Raw genomic sequence first — 19,427 nt, forward strand, 5'->3', positions numbered from 1 at the left:
GAGAATATGTTGCTCTAAAACCTCCATGTACTTTTGTGTAAGCTGCCCACACCATAGGCACTAATGCGACCCCACACCATCAGAGAGGCAGACTTTTGAACCGTCCGCTGATAACAAGCTGGATGGTCCCTCTCCCCTTTAGTCCGCAGGACATGGCGTAAAAAAAAAAAATAATAATAAATTTTGTTCATCTGACCACAGAATAGTTCTCCATTTTTCCTCAGACCGTTTTAAATGAGCTTTGGCCCAAGGAACATGACAGCGTTTATTCATCATGTTCAAATATGGCTTATTCTTTGCATGATTTAACACAGATTTAACTTACATTTGTGGATTACACACTGAACTGTGTTCACAGACATTGATTTCTGGAAGTGTTACTCAGCCCATGCAGTGATTTCCAGTACAGAATCATACCTGTTTTTAACGCAGTGCCACCTGAGGGCCCAAAGATCACACACATCCAGCTTTGACCTTTGGCCTTGTCCCTTGCGCACAGAGATTCCTCCTGAGTCTCTGAATCTTTTGATTATGTAATATACTGTAGATGGTGGGATCTTCAAAGTCTTCGCAATTTTACATTGAGGAACATTTTTCTGAAATTGTTTCACATTTTCTAGCTACAGTTTGTTGCAGATTCGTGAACCTCTGCCCATCTTTACATTTGAGAGGCTCTGCCTCTCTGAAATGGTCATGTTACTGACCTGTTGCTCATTAACCTAATTAGTTGTCAAATCCTCCTCTATTTGTTTTTGATTTGCGGCAATTACTTTTCAACCCTTTGTTGCCCCTGTTCCAACATTTTTGACATGTGTTGCTGACATCAAATTCAAAATGTTAATATTTCTCAATTTCAACATCTGATAGGTTGTTTATCTTCTGTTGTGAATAAAATATGGGTTGATGATATTTGCAAATCATTGGATTCTGTTTCTATTTAGGTTTTACTCATTGTCTTGATTCAAAAATATACCTGAAATTATGTTGTTTAAAATGTACATGTGTGTACTGATCCTAACCCTAATAATACCATTACTTTAGGTCAAACCTACACTAATTGACATTTTGACAACTTTGGGCTGTGGGACAAAGGAGACCAATAACCACAATGGTAATATATGGGCAATATTACATAACTCCAATAGTCCCTTTGTTTTTGGTCTTTATGTTAATTTCTAGGTCTTTAGCAGATCAAATTTACCACATTTTAAACTGATGATAACACACAGTATGTCTGCATTGGGTACTAGGGAGGAGGGTTGTTGGAGGTTTTGTTATTCAGAACAGTTGCCTACACTAGGACTAAGCCAAAACAATAATGTTAAAGCCAAAAAATTAAAATAATGAGGTCATAAATTTCTAAATTTATTATCATTGTTAATATGGAATTATTGATAAAAACTGCTGTAATGTTCCAAAACTGAGGATACAATTTTCTACATTTAACAATATTAACACAACCTCTCACCCTTAATAACATGGGTGGCTCTTCTGATTCTCTTTTTGTTTTACAGACGAGGACATATAGTGTCTTTCCTGTCCTGTATAAAAAGGAAAAATAGAAGTTTTACTGTTTTAGGTTCAATTCACTGAATCACAGTTTACTATGCCACCTCAGCTGGTCCCCATGTGACGAGTCCCCTATGACCTGCAGTGTATGTCACACAGACAGTTCCCTACTAAAACAGGAAACTACTCAGCACAAAGTCAGTTCCACTCAGAGGAAGCAAGGAGACACTGTGCAGTAAATATGACCAGCATCCATAAAGGTAAGTTTAAATTTAGATTATTTTAAAACATTTTAGCAAAACTGCAATCTTTTAATTTAAAGTGTGAATAAAAAATGGCCAGCTTTATGTTTATGCCATTTAAACTTATGTTCTGATTGTTTCTGTCCAGACGGTTTGTCTGTGTATCATTGTCCCAGCTTATGTATTACCAATGGGACTTGCTGCCATGGATATCCCTTTGATGTCATCTGTATCTCCTGCTCTAGTATGACTGTGTGTCCATGACTGTGTGCGCACGCTAGTCTGTATGCATGCGCCAAATTTGTCCCGCATGACAGCATCGTCTTCAACTTAGTAAACAGTCTATAGAATTATCACCGTAACATTATGAACACTTATCCTGTCACGGGAGCTATAAAATCTGTTAACCCCGGGCTATCCTGGAAGAAGGAAAGGGTCACAATTATGAAGGGCACAGCCAAACATGATGTATCATAAAATGTGTATGAAATGTAGCAGCAATTATGCTGTATGAACTGATTTTTTGCATCTGTGCAGCAGCAAACCTTCTCTCAATATTCATGTTTTTTATGGCACTCTTTGCACTAGAAGAAAAGTGGTTGACAACAGGCGCCAACACCTTCTCTAAGAGCTTGCCAAAACTTTCAGAAGCTTCTGGAGTTCCAGTGCCGCTGTGTTTGTTCAAAGCGGTTCATCTCTGTCGGCAAATCTAAATTTACAAGACAATAAATTATCATAGATCTGTTTCGCTGGCTCACATGCACATTGGAGCTCGTCTGTCCCATGAAGGTGGTGTATTTTTAAATTGACCTTTCATTAGATTTATGAATAATGCCACTGGATTTTCAGTTGATTATGATCTAAACACCCACCCAGACCTGGTCCTTTTATGCTAATGGAATGTGGTGGAAAATAAGTAATAAATGCTTATTTTATAGTATGAGGCATACTTTCAGGTACTTACACTACTTTGACTTCAATATATTTAAGAAGCCTAATTGCTTATTTGTCTGTTTTCATCTGAAAAGCCTAGTGGGGCTTCAAATTGCCTTTTTCTATAAGCCTCATATACACTCCATCAGTTACTGAGTTGTATTGTCCCTGAAAAAACAAACATGCAAAAAAAAAAAAAAAACATAAAATAAATTAAATTGTACTTTAACCGATCTACATTTATTTGGTTACTCGTTACTTTTCAGAACTTAGTATTTCAAAAACAGCATATTGGCGCTGGTGTGGAATTCACAAGCTACGCAGTAAATAGCATGATTCAAAATAATTCATAGACTCCAAACATATAAGGAAACAAACATCCTAAAATGTGCATCATTGTTAACCATCTTGGAAGGCACCGAAAAATTATTTTGTCTAGCTGATCATAAAATGTTTCTATCCATCGTCATAGAGGGAATAAAAAACAAAATTTTATTCTTGAAGATGAATGTGTGTGTGGAGATTTCCAGTCACCCAGGTCAGGTTGATCCAGAAGATGGTGTTCAGTGGTAACTGGACTTTCTTCAAAGGAGTGTCCCTTGTCTTTTAGCTGCAGATAGACTTCTGAGTCTGTGCTATGCGTTTGTGATGTGGTACTTTTGTTTGTCTAATACACATTCCTTGCTGCATTGCACTACACGTACAACATTGCTCTGCATGTTTATCCTCGGAGAGGACAAGCTTTTGGCTGAGTGTGCTGCTGGGTTAGAAATCTACAGGGGTGTGGTATTTGCGGAAGATTGTTCCAAGTTTCTCAAAAACACAGACTTATAGACATATGTCATTCTCTTTGTTTTGCATTTCTATCTGTCTGTTGTGTAAATGTTTCCACTATACCGTTTGTAAATTTGGATGGACAAAGGCTTTGACTGCTTCCTTGATATGCTAGTGTTCCCTATCCCTTCCCTTTGCACTTGTAGGAACATTCTCAGCCTGGTGATGTAGGATTCTGATCACTCCCAGTTTTTGCGCCAGAGGTTAGAGCCAAAGATTGAATACAGATTTCTGTGTAGGTGTTTCCTGTAAACTTCAAGGGTGACACTTCTGTTTTTATCAGTGTGAATTGCACCATGGACGCAGTTGGGTAAAGGTGAACCCTTGGCACGGCCGTGCTTCAGAGGTTGAGTGGGGCACATGTGTGGTCTGGGCTGAGGTTCAGATCTCTTGTAACATGTAGTCTTGTAATAGCCTTTTTCTCATAAGTCATTCTCAACTTGTCACAAATGAGCTTTTTGTTGTTTTGATGATATGATACATTTTCACATGTTAACACATTCTTCACTAACTTACTTCCCACCATTGTGTACCATTAGTATGGGAACTTGGCCAGGCCAGACAACAGGCTGTCCCCCTGCGTCAGGCTGCCAGGGGATAGGAATAAACACTGAGCTCATCCCTGGACTGTCTGGCTTGTGACAGTCCCCAGCATAATCCCCACAGGGGACACATTACTGGGCCATTAGTCCAACTCTTCCACCTAGAGTGCATGCCTCCGGCTTGCCCTTGGCTCATTCAACCTGTTCCTTTTCTATCTGCAATTGTCCTTTTAGAAATAATCCTGAGTGCTTATAATGTATCAACACAGAAATCAATTGGATTAGTGCAAAACCCTTGCCTCTGTAAATCTCACCTTTATCCCTTCTGTGGTCCATGTAGCATTTAAACATAATAAACTATGTCAGTACTTTTCCTCTAGCAAGATTGTTGCCACATTGAATCCTGCACATCAGGGCAAAATTTTTCTCCAGCTGACAAGAAGGCACTTGACTCTGTTATTGCATATGAAGAGAAAGCTGGGGTCAAGTTCACAGGCTGAGAAACGAGAAAAAGACAGCAAGACACAAAGTCTGTGTCAGCTCCTGTACCACAAGAGAGCATAACTCAGCCATGTTTGTCCGTCTCTAATTCCTTTTGATTTAGCAGAAAATTGTGAGCTGAGCTGCGGCATACAAATATTCACCAGAGCTTAGCTTCTTTGCTTCACCTCGCCGCCTTTCACAAACCTGTACACACTCTACTGTGTGTTTGTGCATGTCTCTGGAAATGTTGAGAAGTGTGCCTCACCAACTGCAGCTTGCCTGCTGAGCTCCAAGCTGAAATAAAAAATGTGTCTAAAAGGAGCTTAGCTTTAACAGCAGCTTTGGCATAAACACTAGAACTGTTTTCTTAAGCTTTTGATGTAATAGCAGTTTGCAACATCAATAGCTAATTCTAATAGTTTCAATTCCGAGAAGGATTTTCCTGATTTGTTTACTTGCTCATTAGTATTATTGGATCAGCTGAATCAACTGAGGCAATATTACAACCTGTCCATAGAACCTCTCTAGAGGAGTCTGTCCTGAGAGAACTTCTATGAATTGGTACCTGTAAATAAGTTTGTGAAAGGTCTTTATTCCTAAGATTTTTTTTTTCTTTTTCTCCGGACCAATTGAAGGACGAAGGGAAATATCAGATAACAGATGATAGCACACTGCCATGCATGAAGACAACATGAGGACACACAAACAAATGCTTGGGAACAAAGGTAGGGACGGTCAGTCTAAAAGACAATTTACTCTGTGTGTGTGTGTGTGTGTTTTATCCCAGCGCTGTCTTAACACTCTCTTTCTTACACATGTGGTTCATATTTAAGCCATGGTGCTGTTCCACTGGACGATTTGGCTCAGTTCTCCCAGTCCCACATTCCCTGCTTTTTTCTTTGACTTTCACTTCTGCTGCGCTTTAGATGGTTCATGGCTACAGAAATAAGAAATATTTAAATAAAAATGCGTTACTAAAAACAACATAAATTTTGTCAGAGATTTACTTACTAAATTTCATTTATATCTTTAACAGGACACACTCAGTGTGTCAAAGTTAGCCAAAAGGCAAATTGTTTGATCCATAGTGCCTGGGCAGATTGATGTTACACAAGGTCTATGTTACCCAATAAATATTTAAAAGATGTGTGTGAGTCTGAAGAGCAGCTTGAGGAGTAGTGCAATCATATCCTGTAAGTAATAATAATCATTAGTAACAATAGATTTGAGATAAAACATTAGTATATACCACACCTATTATAGTATATACTAGTGTATAATGTTATTAACAGTTGCACAACAGATGAATAAATGCATCATGATTTAGATGAAATTCATTCCTTGTCATTTAATTATTTGCTGGTTTGTAAAATTAAGGCAACATTATTAATTCTAAGAAATTCTGTCAGTGGTTACAGATGTACTCCACATACAAGGACCATTTCAACCGCATCATCATCACACCATCCTTCCCTCTTTAATATCTCCTTCTTTGTCAAACTCTGTAACCCCTATATCTGCCCAATGAGCGAGAGGAACTGCCAGCAGCAAACCCTCCCTCATTTCTCTCTCTCTCCTTCTCTCTCGGCTCTCCCTCTGTCCGCGGCGCACTGATAAAGGAGAGGTCCATCGCGAGTATCCGACCCGGCATAGAGTCACTCATCAGAAAGAACCGCAATCAATTTCGCGTGTAACCTTTGGTTCCAGCTTTAATTTGGACCTTTCTCTGTTTATGAACTTAGCAAACACCAAGGATAAGTGTTTAAATACATGCGGAGAAAGGTGAAACTGTCCACACTTGTCGCTAGCCTCGTCAGGTAAACCTACTGACTGGAACCAGAAGGGTTCACATGCGTCTGGTGCGCACATGGCACCGAAAACGCAGCACTCTCACTCCTGACAGCCGCGCAACATGGAGCCACACACAGGATAATGAGGCCTGCCTGCTGAATGAGTGCCTAACATAGAGAACATCACACCAAGTATAATCCATTCAAGTTTAGCATCTTCTACTGTTATCTGGTTGGTTTTGCAAGGTTGGACGTTTGGTGGTTAAAAAAGCGCAGAGGTATGCTGGGTTTTAACAGGATTGGGAGCCTGCGGGCAGAGCGGATTCGGACTTGCGGTTCGCCGGGAGTCAGACACTCATCCAGATCTTCAGCGTGCCAAAACCCTGGTGCCAGTTCGAGGATTTACTGTGCCTGTCTGTTGCTGTTGCTGGTAACGCCTCGAGTGGACTCCTCATGGTGGTGAGTCCACATGTGTCACACATACAGGCCTGGCAGCGTGTTTTGACGATTTACACGAGCAGGATTTTGGATTAGAAAACGTAGCCGATTAACGGTTGTTATCAATGCATAGTAATATGAATATAATAACAACAAAATTATAAATAATAATGATAATAATAACTATTGTTGTTGTTCTTAATAAAAATATTAATATTACCTACATATTATGTTTAACTGTAAAAGAAGGTAAGAACATGTCTCACGACTTGAACATTTATGAATAAACATTTAAACATTTGAAACGAGGCTGGGACTGTTGCCTGGCTTTGGGGATTTCGTTAGTTGTGGATTCAAACTGGCAACGAATTTAACTATTTAAATAACAATTTTCCAAACGCAAATACAAATTTGGATTTCAATTAATTCAGAGCCGCAATTTTTCCAGCAGCAGTCTGACAAAGCCGTCATTAAGGTTGAAGGATTTTATCAGTTTACTAACCCGGAGAAAGTCTCCTGTCTTAGTCAATAAAGTGCTTTTCTCCTCACTGCTGCAGCATTTTAAACATTAGCGTTATTCTCGTGCTTCTTCGTGCTATTAGTTAAAAATAATTTTTCACGAATGAGTGCAGTGCCTTGTCGTTTTTATGAGGTAATGACAGCAAAAACAAATTCTGAATGTGTTTTTTCTGTCATAATTTAATTTAATCATAATCGACTTGCACCTGAGAAAAGGGTAGGTTAAAAAACAGGATAGTGGAAATTAACTAAATTATGACTTCTTAAAGTTGATTCAGACTTCTTTAGAACTTGGTTTCTAAAATGCTTTTTCTTGTTGTCACTTTGTTGGCCTGCCATATTGAGCAATAATAGAGCGATAAATGTAATTTATGTTGGCGCTGTTGGCTGAGTGAGTGTTCAGCTCAGCTGGAGCCTGCATTAGACAAGGCAGAGCAGTCATTAATTCAACACGTACCACACGCGCGCGCGTGCACAAACGCACACATACACACACACAAAACTTCGCTAAAATACCCCAAAACCATATATAGCGCATAGGTGAGGGGAAAAATATCTCATTGCCTGTAGGTATAATACATAAAATTGTTGATGTGTGTGAGTGTGTTTATAGTAGAATGGTATTTGTGTGTGTGTGTGTGTGTGTGTGTGTGTGTGTGTGTGTGTGTGTGTGTGTGTGTGTGTGTGTGTGTGTGTGTGTGTGTGTGCATGGCTGTCAGGGAATGCATATTAGTTTGTGTAGATTACATGCAGTAATGGGGAGTAGGGGGTGTAAAAGGGGTGAGTCTGTGTAAAGGCTCTGGCTGGGCATTATTGGCATTGAGGGGAATTTAGTGTCGAAGGATCCAGTATTTAACTGTTTATCTGTGGGTGTACAGTAGCTAAGTGATGAAATGTGCAGATCTGGGCTTTAACAACCAAGGAGGTCCCAAAAGTGATTGCGGGATAGTACAGTCACTGGAGAAATGTGAGAAAGAACATCTAATTTAATATAAATGCATAATACAAAGTCTGAACAGGGGAAAAATGCTGACAGTAATAATCTTGAGTGTTCATAGCAGAACCCTATGTTTGTTGTGGCCAACTGTTTTTTTTTTTTTTTGGCTTCATCCATACCATCACAGTACTGATTTGATGTTGTTGTCCATAAAGTGAGTTATTTGGCAGGAAATGTATAAAATAAATTTCCCTACAGATAATGACGAAGCAAATGTTCATTACTATGGTCGGTTTTTTAGGAGTGATTTTTTGTAGGATTCAAAAGGGCTTGGAAAGATGAAAGGCACGTGTAGTATTTAGGAGTTGTGGCTATGCATTAGCAGAAGTCAAGTGAAGTCTACAGTGACCTTATTTGTCTTCATGGTGTGTTTTTCCTATGTTGCACAGTACAATCGCAGGCTTCGACAGCATGTTATTAGTGATTTATTATCCCATAAAATCCACAAAACCTCCTGACTTTCAGAGAGAAAGATAGAAAGAGATAATCAAGTGTGAATTTCTCTTCCTTTTGATGTGCACTCTGTTCTTATTCCTACTTTAATCCCACTCTAGAGAGCTTCCAGTCTCAATTCTCTCACCTGACCTTGTAAAAACGACCACACAGCTACGCGGTCCCCTGACCTAACCTCACTGACCCACCAAAGCCCCACAGCCACTGAGTTGCAAGAGAGTCTCCTACTGTACATGCAAACATAGAAAGATGCTGTGATTAGGCTTAGAGTTTATTTTAGGCAAGTTCGATAGTGCATTTATCTTGACAGGATGCTGTAAAAGTCTATTTTATTGGCTCAGGCAGAAAGATTGGAAGAAGCATGCAGGAAAACTGTGAGTAAGATGAGCAATGGGGCAGAGGACAGAGAGGAGTAAAGTGAGTAAATGGGGTTTTAGTCTGACAGGGTTATGGGAGGCCCCAGACTTCTTGCTCTGATTTGTGACAACATGATTTCAACTATCCCATTGGGAAACATTTAAACACACATACACACGTAGGTCTTGTGGGGAGAGGTTAAGTGCTTATTTATTTGGAGAGCGGAGTAAATGGTTTCCACTCTCCTCCTACTCACAAACCTTAAACCGTTAAGTGTAGTGAACTCTGACTCACAAAGGGCTGTTACTGCAACACTCCTTCATTGCACTCACCATCTTTCAGTGTGTGTCCACAAAGGTATACTTCCACACCTATGTGTATTTATAAATTGCACTATGCCATAAATCACTGGAACACACTATATTCCAGTCCAATTAAAAAAATACTTATGAATACTTATGCCCAATTTATGGTTGAATTAATTCAAAACTAGCTTGTTCTTGGTACTGTCAGGTACATTGGTGCACTGGGGGCTCGTGTGATCTGTGACAACATCCCAGGCTTGGTGAACAAGCAACGGCAACTGTGTCAGCGCCATCCAGACATCATGCAGGCCATTGGCGAGGGCACAAAGGAGTGGATCAGAGAGTGTCAGCACCAGTTCAGACACCATCGCTGGAACTGCAGCACGCTGGACCGTGACCATACTGTCTTTGGTCGAGTCCTGCTACGGAGTAAGTCCATGTGTGTGTTTATATCTACAACATGTCTGTCTGCTAACTGACTGAGTGGCCAAAGAGTAATTGAATCATCACCCCTCTCCTACACTTTTACCACCTTATCACTCCCTTTTCCCCTTGCTCTGTTCTTTCTCTGATCCTTCCTTCTTGCACCCACGTATGCTGGTGCTCCATGTTTATAGTTGCTAATGGACTGTTGTAATGCCTTACGCCTCGTCAATAAACACGCAGGCTTCGAGACGTGGGTTTGTCGTCATTTTGTTTTTCCACTCCAGCAAGACCTCTTGGCTTTGTAACAGATTCATGCTTACACACATATGCACACAGGCACAAATGCATGGCAATATATATTTCATACCTGTCTTTGTGGCCAGTTGATGTAAAATATCTCCCTGTTAAAATAGTTTTTGTAAATAGCTCGGGTCAATAATTAAATATGCCAGATACAGGATGTCTTCAGTTAATAAACTTGACATTGAAGTTGAACTGAAGCTGGAAAAATTTACCACAAAAGACTAAAAAAATACCTTTGATGCGATTATATTTGCAATGATCTGCAGTAGCTTCTTGTTGCATTAATGTAGAGCCTGGATGATGTAATGAACTTGCAATTCACTTTGGCAGTGCAGCTCCTAAAAACAGGTATTCTGTGCTAGTACATCATTAGGGTTATAGTCTTGGAATATACTTTTGTTGCATTTAAGGAAAGCAAAAGCATGAAACACTTCATTCTCAGCAATTTATGATATTGTATGTCAATACAGTGCACAAATCAAGGTGTTTTTTTCCCTACAAAGCTGGTGTCTGAAGTTACCACCTCCCCTATATTCGTTACTGTCCCTCTTCCAGCCCTCCTAAGCATGTGTGGGGGCTGACAGTGCACGAAAAAAAAGTAGCAGATATGGAGATACAAGCTATGACTGTGTGTGTGTGGTGAAAAGGAATAAACAGTAATGCAGATGTAAATATTTAGAGAGATATTCTCACTGTCAGACCAACAGCACAGGTTTGAATGATGCCCTCTTCTGTCCTCCCCCACACACCCCCTCAGCACCCATTCCCTCCTTCTCCTCAGCCCACACATGCAAGCAGGTTGAATAGCATAAACTCATCTGGCCCATAACTAGCTCATACAGGTTTGCAAAGCAAGCATGAACTGAGTGTATGATCAGGCATAAATGTGCCATTTTGTGATTGCATAAACCTTTATTTTTCTGATCAGCATTTCAGATGAAGACTTTGTTACACTTGTGTAATGTTCTTTAAAAAAATTTGTTTCATGCAAAAAGTTTGATTACAGAGAAACCAAGTGAAAACCAAATGTTTCTTTGCATTCGTGTATCTTATTCTTGTTGCTACCATGTTGCTTTTTGGAGCAGTCACACTTACATGCCCTACAAAAGCAACTGTGACTAAACACTACATCTAATTCTCTATGTGTCTTTGGCCACACCACAGATGAGGAAAGAGATCAGGAAAGAACAGATGAGCACAGCAATGTCATGACATCACCCTGCTATTGATAAATGGAGTATCACTGTGTCTGAATTTAAACAATTTATGTGAGTAGAAGAGAGCCCCGCAGCTAGGATTATTTCCATGATAATATTTAAACAGAGCTGTCCTATACTCCACATCAGTCCTGATATGCCCCCGTCAGCTGCACCTTCATGTCCTGATGGCTCATACCCAGGCCTGGTCATGGCACAATGCATGTAACATGTATTCATGTTAATATGTAAGGTGAAAAACTTGAAGTCGCTGAGAATTGCCTGTCCTGCATGATAAGTATAACCTTTTTTATTTTGTGCCTTCTCTTTCTCAGGCAGTCGTGAAGCAGCATTTGTCTACGCTATCTCCTCAGCGGGAGTTGTGTATGCGCTTACTCGTGCCTGCAGCCAGGGAGAGCTGAAGACATGTAACTGTGACCCACAGAAGCGTGGACGATCTAGTGATGAGAGAGGCGAGTTCGATTGGGGCGGATGCAGTGATAATATTAACTACGGGATCAAATTTGCAAAAGCCTTCATAGATGCCACAGAAAGGACTGTCCGAGATGCACGGGCACTCATGAACATACACAACAACCGCTGTGGGAGAACAGTGAGTGTGTGATTACAGCAGTTTCTCGTACTCCAACAACACAACTGCTTAAAACCTTGTCTTGTCAATCATGAGGCAGCAAAGGCACCAGAGGTTAACTGGAATAGTTGGGCCACTGCACAAAGAAAAAAAAAAAAGCTCTACAGCCTAGTGCTGTTGCTGTGAGCTTGGTCTGGACATTGGAGAAATATGTGTTTATTTTTTATGTCAGAGTTCAATCTGATCAAATACTATGCAAAGAAGCAAATTGAAAGATGATAGCAAGATGATATTTTAGCAGATAGGTTTTTTATATACAGATTATATTTGAATACAAATTGTAGATTTTAAGTGCAACCCAAAATTACACATCACATAGACAAAGTGATCGTGTCAAAACCTGGGCAAATAAACACAAAACATATATTTATCACTAGATAACCCTTGAGATATAACAGTGCTTTAATCCTGCATTTTTAGAACATAACATTAAAAAACAAAACATAAAACCTAATATCATATCATGATAACTAAAACAATTTCTCTCCTCATATTCAGGCAGTGAAACGGTCCATGAAACTGGAGTGTAAATGTCATGGAGTGAGTGGTTCTTGCACACTGCGGACATGTTGGATGGCCATGTCAGACTTCAGAAAGACTGGTGACTACCTGAGGAGGAAATACAACGGGGCCATCGAGGTGACAATGACTCAGGATGGGACAGGTTTTGCCGTAGCAAACAGAGCTTTCAGGAAGGCTACTAAGAACGACCTGGTCTATTTTGAGAACTCTCCGGATTATTGCCTGCAGGACAAAGCAGCAGGTAAGACAGCAGAGAAGGTCGATTGGACTCAAGGGAAGAGAGACAACTTCTTAAAGATGTGTTGTGTGTATGTTCATGCATGACTACTGTGTTTGTGTGTGCAATGGTAGTCAGATAACACAGCAGTGCTTCCGTGTGATGTCTGTGGAAGCTAATATCCTTCTAGCCTGGGGACATATTCACTCTGTGACAACCTGACCTCTGTCAGTCTCTGTCAACACATAGACATATATACACACACACATACACAATAGTGTGGTCAGAGAATTGGTTGATGAACCTTTACACAAACAGTTATGGCTATTTCTGTTGGGCGCGTTGACGGATGTAACACTTTTAAATGATCATTTGGGATATTTGTCAATATTTCCATCATTCAGAAACTCAATTTCTCCCTCTTCCTAATTCCTTTTGTCCATCTCACCCTTCATCCCTTCATCTATCCTCGCCCTCTTTCTCACCTTCCCATTGGAATCCACAGCCTAGGGACACAAGCAGCTAATTAAAAAAAAAAAAGAAAAGAAAAGAAAAGAAAAGAAAAAGAATCACTTCTGTCTGTCACAGTCTCTCTCACTCTCTGTCTGTCTGAACTAAGCATAGCTGAAGGGCAAAGGGACCGTCAGAGTGTGAGAGCCTGTCTGTCTGTCACGCTCCACTGTCCATTTAACCCTCAGAAACACACACACACACATAGTGGCTTCAAAGGGAGCAGTGGCTTGGGAAAAGCAGTGTAACTATAGGCCACTCTACCAACATTGCATAGTTGTGTGTGTGGGTCTGTTGTTCTATGGGCAGCTTGTTGTGATAGGTAGCAGTTCAAACAGGGATCTTCTCAAACCCAACACCAGCACTAATCTCTGTGGGGATGACATTCACATAAACATTAAAAAGTTGTATGTACAGTCAACTCCAGCAACTAGTATAGGTTATTGCAGATCATATGCTAAACAAGTGTATAGTCAAACTAATTTCACAGTTATGTTCCAGAATAAAGAAATCCTCACTGAAAACATATACTAAAATACACAGTTACAGCCCACATAAACAATTTTAAAGCATATCCCGAGGTTTACTACATTTCTCTATGCAGAGATTGCAAATATTTAATAATTCGAATTTTTTTCAACAAGTACTCAAAGTAAAAACCCAACACTAAGATATTGAGAATTTTGGACAATACACAATTACTGGTAATGACATCTGAATAAAATCTCATATACCTCTCTTTCTCTCTCTCTCTCTCATTCCCTCCATTTCCCACCTTCATCTGCATTAGATGTGCTAATTAAGGCACTATGGTTTTTTTGTACTTATTTTTTTTTAATTATTTTTCAGCTCTTTTTAGGATTTTGGTCATCTAAAGAGGTGGCTTTGTTGTGAAGTTCAAAAAAGCAGGTTTGAGAAAGCAGCTCAAACAATTAGCTCTTAACACATTTCTACTCTGTGTAGGTTCCCTGGGCACAGCTGGGCGCGTCTGCAATAAGACTTCACGCGGCACCGATGGCTGCGAGGTCATGTGCTGTGGACGAGGCTATGACACCACAAGAGTCAAACAAATCACCAAGTGCGAGTGCAAATTCAAATGGTGTTGTGCTGTGGAGTGTAAGGACTGTGAAGAGGCTGTGGACATACACACATGCAAGGCCCCCAAACGAGCCGAATGGTTGGACCAGACCTGAGGAAACACCCCCTCTGGCCCCTGCAACGCAACCCCACCCCTTTCCCCTTTGCAGGACTTCCTGTGCAACAAGGCATTCTGGGAAAGTTTGTCCGAAAGTGCTCTGTGCCTCCGCCCTCCCCTGCCCCCATCTCAGTTCATCATTGCATGGCTTTTCTACCTGTTTATGTGAAAGCACTAGAATTCAGTACCCATCAATATGAATTATTAGCAATTAGCTCCAGTTTGTGAATCGCCCTGTACCTGAACCGCTGAATTCAGATGATGAACAGTGAAACCAGTGAACACTTTGAGACTCGGATGGATTGGGCTTTATCAAAGATTCAGTCCAGACAGGGTATTTTACAGAGTGTGGTTCTGGGTTAAATGGTTTGCTGCTTTCATGATGCTTTAAAGACCCCTTTTTACATTAACTTAGTCTTCATCCAGTATTATTTGACATCGTCATATACAGTACTTACATAACCTTATTGTTTTGTTTTTTTTTGGGTGGTGGGGGGGTAAATACACTTATCTACCAAAAAAAATTACTTCGTTGGACTTTGGGAAGAACCTTGACAAGTGCACTTTGAGAAGTGGATATCTTAACCCAACTCTGTCTCTCGATGGCCTAAATGAGTACCAGGACAGTACAGGACTACCAGAGTACAGGGAGATGAGTAAATGAATGGATACATTTTAGGAACATTGAATGAAACTTTAAAGTAAAAAAAAAAAAAAATTAAGCTGTTTAAAAGTGCTTTATTTAAATTGTAAATTGAGACTGCACTACATCGGCTGACAAGAGAAGAGAGAAGAGCACCCCTACACAGCATACTTTAGCCTGCCACTGAGAAGTGGTCCTGGATAGTCATTCAGTCAGTGTAACAACGACATTAGACACATTTCACTTCTCTGCTCTCCAGCTTGCTCGTGTAACATTGTGTATATTGCCTTATCTAAACAGATGTTCATATGAAATATATGGTACATTAGTATGACACTGGAATCTTTGTATTTTTTTTGTTCAGCCGGACAAACACGGAGCTTGGACGCAATGGACTAGATAGAGCCAACAGCACAAAACTAATCAGCATGAATGAGCAGGCTACTAAGTTCTGTTGTACTGCTGTCATAACCTACCATGATATTCCCACCACACACACTATCCCAGTGCCCCTCACCAGTGTGAGCTGAGAGACACTGGGGCAGTAATAATACAATCTGTGTCAGTAACAAAGGCTGATTCTATGTGGATCGAGGTGGGGTGTGTTATATCAGTCAGGGGGAGGGAAGTGTTTGATTAAAGGCCCAACCTAAGTCCCAACCCCTGCTGGCTTTATCCCACCCCTCGCTATATGGAATTCCAGGTGGGTCCCAGCCTAATGACTAGATGACTGTAATTACCCAGGGCTGTTGATAGCTGGTGATTGGGCATGGTCGTGCCACAGAGGACCTAGTGTGGGCTCCTGCTGGGACCACATTTAATCAAAGGCTTCTTGGCCGGCTTATCAAAGGGAATACTTTCCAGCAATCTTCTTTGCTCCCCAGACTCTCAGTCCAGTTCAGGCTCTGTTATATTGGAGCCAAGAGACTCCTGATAACATGAAATCAAAAGGATATTGCACACAAGAATAAAATCAAGACAAAATTAGTTTGCAAGTAAATGAACATAGCATTATTCAGTGTTTGTTTCCTAGACTTTTACTGAACAAACCAGTGCTATCTTATAACAAATCTGCAATACACTGTAAGGCTCTCTAACCCTCCATGCTGTGTTCACCGGTGCTAAGATCACCTCTCCTTGCTCAGGCTCGGGACAGAATGCAACCATGTTTAGACTTGATTGGATGCATTGCTTCCATGACACAGGAAATTGCTTTTTCAGAGTTTCCTCAATCAGTGCTAGCACATGCTTGTGATACTGTTTTAGTGGACTAATATTAGGCCATTCATGATTCATGTTTTAGTCTTCCAACCTTATCTGCCCCCAAAAGAGCTCTAAGCATCATAGGGGGTGGTCTTTTAACAGCCACAGGGGACCCATACCATAAGATAAGATAAGCTTTATTGTCCCTCATGGTAATATTATCATTCAAGTCTATTCCAGTGCCACTGTCCTGTGGCAGCGTCTATCTGTGTCCTGGATGCCAGGCTGAGAGCATTCCTGTTGCACAGTATCATAAGCAAACTATAATTCTTCATAGTTGACAGGCAAGAATGTTGAAACTCATTTTCGTATCTTTGGCTATGAGTTCTATTGGTTTTGGTAACTCACCACATTAACTGCTGAGGTCCAGTAATGCTGCAATACTTATAATAGATGTTAGAACAGGCAAGAATCACAAGCAGTTAGGTGACAATTCAGGTCAGCTAAAAATATTTCAAAACCAACCATTGTAATCATCCAATACATTTTGCTTTTTGGTTCATCTTTGACCTGCTGTAATTGACGTAGTTGTGCGTGCTCACACTTTTTCTTTGTATTGAGGTTAATTACAGACAGTGTGGGGACCCTCAATTTAAGTTTTTACATCCAAATAAAATGGTTTAGGTAATCTGGGAGAAATTTTGTATTGCTCATGACATGTCTGACCTTCTTGACTTTCGTTGCCAAATTGTAGTTATACGAATCCTGTTGTTAGATTTAAAATAAATAATTCAATGTTATCCTAACCAATAGAAACAACAGCCAAGTTACAAAACTGTAATAATCCAGAATGATCCTTTAATTCTTGTAATCTGACTGGTGGCCAAATCACAGGCAGAAGTAGCTCACCGTTGTCCAGCTGGGTTGTAAGTATTTTCCGATGTAAAGTAAAGACTAGCTGTGTACAAACTGGTACACAGACACACACTGCTGTGTCATTAGACATACAGACAGGAGACATGCTCCCAATCATTTATTCAACATCTTCACAGTTATTCTAAACTGTGTCATCCTAGTTTTTAAATACGTGTTCTATATTATCTCTCTCTGTTTCTCCCCTGTGTCTCAGTATTGACAGTTACATAGATTTATCAACCTTATGTCCAGGCTGTGATACACATCAGTCTGAGCTCTGGCTGCCAAATGAAACCCCCCCTGGGAACAGAGGATAAACTTGACTACAGTTACAAACATACACATGCATGTACCCAAAACAGAGAGAGAGAGAGAAAGGACAGGCCTCACCACCTAGACCCCTGAGAGTTGACTGCAAGATTTATCAACTGAAATCCAGATTCTACTGACAGGCAGAAAAAAGAGAAGAGGTGGGAGACAGAGAATGAAGACAACAAGTCAAACGGATGGATGATGGCGAGAGAGAAACGTATAGGATTACTCAGAGACCTGGCGGGCATGTTTATCAGCAGATCTTAATCTGAGCAGAAAGAACCGCACTCCCCACAATTCATCATCATTACTTGCCCCACCTGCCACATCGCACTAACCGCCCACCTCCCCCTCCCTCTCATGCTTCTATCCTTTGATACAGGCTTCTTTCTTGGGAATCAAGCCAGAGACCCCCCAACATCATTTACCTTGGGGTGGTCCAGGTGTCAGCCATGCGATCTTTTTCACACATATATTCACATGTACATACCTGCAGGCCAGGCCAGGACCCCCTTAGTATCTCCTGAGTTCACCCATCACCTGTCTGGTAAAACTCTTAGTATGTTAGTGACCCTTTATACTCTGTCACTCACTGTTTGGGACCAGAGTGAATGTGTATGTGTGTGTATGGTAGGATGTCTTTAGGCCTCAGGGCCTGGTCATTTTTTTCCCATGGGTTGGAGGGGGAGTCTATTGAGGTCAAGGGTCATAAACCCTCAGTGTCATGAACAACCACCCCTGATCCATCGAATGCTGACACCTTCTAAACATTAACAGCTTACTCATGTAGCTAAGCTCATATTTAGCTTCCTAGAAAAAAAGACCGACTTATTGAGAAGAAAAACTGTGCTGCCAGACTAAAACTGTCCAACTCTGTAGCTGCCAACAGGGTCACATCTTATATTCATCTTTCACGCTTTTACTCTCTCACTATTTTCATGGTATGTGTCAGTCACTTCGAATTAGGTGGTGCATCTTTTTGGGAACAGGTTTGGGTTAAGGGGCTTAGACCTTTAGCATGAAATGTCCACCGTTCACAATTCCAATTAATTTTCCCCAGTCTGTCCAACTTCACTATCTGGTCCCTTTGCTATGTAATGTCCTACAATACTAAATGACAACACATTTCAATAACCATCGTACCACCAGGAGCAACAAGTCCAAGTCTCTTTTCTCAAAATATTGGTCCTACAGGCAACTATTTGCCAAATGAATCCTTTGATCTGGCAAGTCGCTGACAAAAGGAACCTAGCAATTCCGTTGAGAGAGGAGCATTTCAACGATCACTCACTGGGAACTGTTTGCCAAATTAATTATTTGGTACTGCAAGTCGCTGACAAACAAAACCTAACAATTCCACTTACAGTGCAGCATTTCAACAATCACTCACTGTTGCACATAAACCAGCACTTTTGTAATTGCTCAAACTACCGACACATACAACCACATGTATGTTGACCTCATATAATTTTTCATGAGTAAAAGGTTTGTGCAACCTGGAACTTAGTGTTTACTGGCAGAGATTCCGCACGTTCAGCTAATAGACAGCCACAAAATGTGTCGGTGCTGTGCCTGAGTTGGACGTTTAATGTAGAGCTGAGGAATCTGCAATGTGATGAGGTTTGTATATGCATGTTGCAGCGTGAGTGTGTTTATCTCCCTCCTTGTGTGCGAATTTACAGACATACCTCGTAAGGCACAAACAACAGTGACCTGGAAAAATAGTCGAAATTCCGAAAACATACCAGGGAATCTGGGGTTTGGGCTGACAATATACATTGATACACAAAGACAAAGAGAGATGTGGGAAACAGGATAGATACAGGGTCAGGGTCAAAATGTGTAGACCTCACAGACATAGATACCAGTGAGTGATACCAGCTGACACACACAGCGATATCATGGCTACCTGAGTGACACTGATAAATAGC

General features: G+C 40.7%; 1 protein-coding gene across 3 annotated transcripts; it reads left to right on the forward strand.

Annotated features, from left to right (window-relative positions):
• The first annotated feature begins 1,706 nt into the window (after positions 1 to 1,706).
• On the forward strand, positions 1,707 to 16,978 carry LOC137140075 (protein Wnt-2b). Of its 3 annotated transcripts, XM_067528161.1 has the most exons (7): positions 1,707 to 1,769; positions 5,179 to 5,268; positions 6,580 to 6,792; positions 9,611 to 9,831; positions 11,663 to 11,940; positions 12,478 to 12,742; positions 14,192 to 16,978. In XM_067528161.1, the coding sequence occupies exons 3-7, from the start codon at positions 6,614 to 6,616 to the stop codon at positions 14,419 to 14,421; spliced, it is 1,173 nt and encodes a 390-aa protein (XP_067384262.1). In that variant the 5' UTR covers positions 1,707 to 1,769; positions 5,179 to 5,268; positions 6,580 to 6,613; the 3' UTR covers positions 14,422 to 16,978. The 3 variants fall into 3 exon arrangements, with proteins under 3 accessions (XP_067384262.1, XP_067384264.1, XP_067384263.1); XM_067528163.1 differs by lacking the exon at positions 6,580 to 6,792; XM_067528162.1 differs by lacking the exons at positions 1,707 to 1,769; positions 5,179 to 5,268 and having other exon boundaries at positions 5,884 to 6,792.
• Positions 16,979 to 19,427: the final 2,449 nt, after the last annotated feature.

Source organism: Channa argus, chromosome 13, assembly GCF_033026475.1.
Source record: "Channa argus isolate prfri chromosome 13, Channa argus male v1.0, whole genome shotgun sequence".
In the NCBI taxonomy this organism is placed as follows: domain Eukaryota; kingdom Metazoa; phylum Chordata; class Actinopteri; order Anabantiformes; family Channidae; genus Channa; species Channa argus.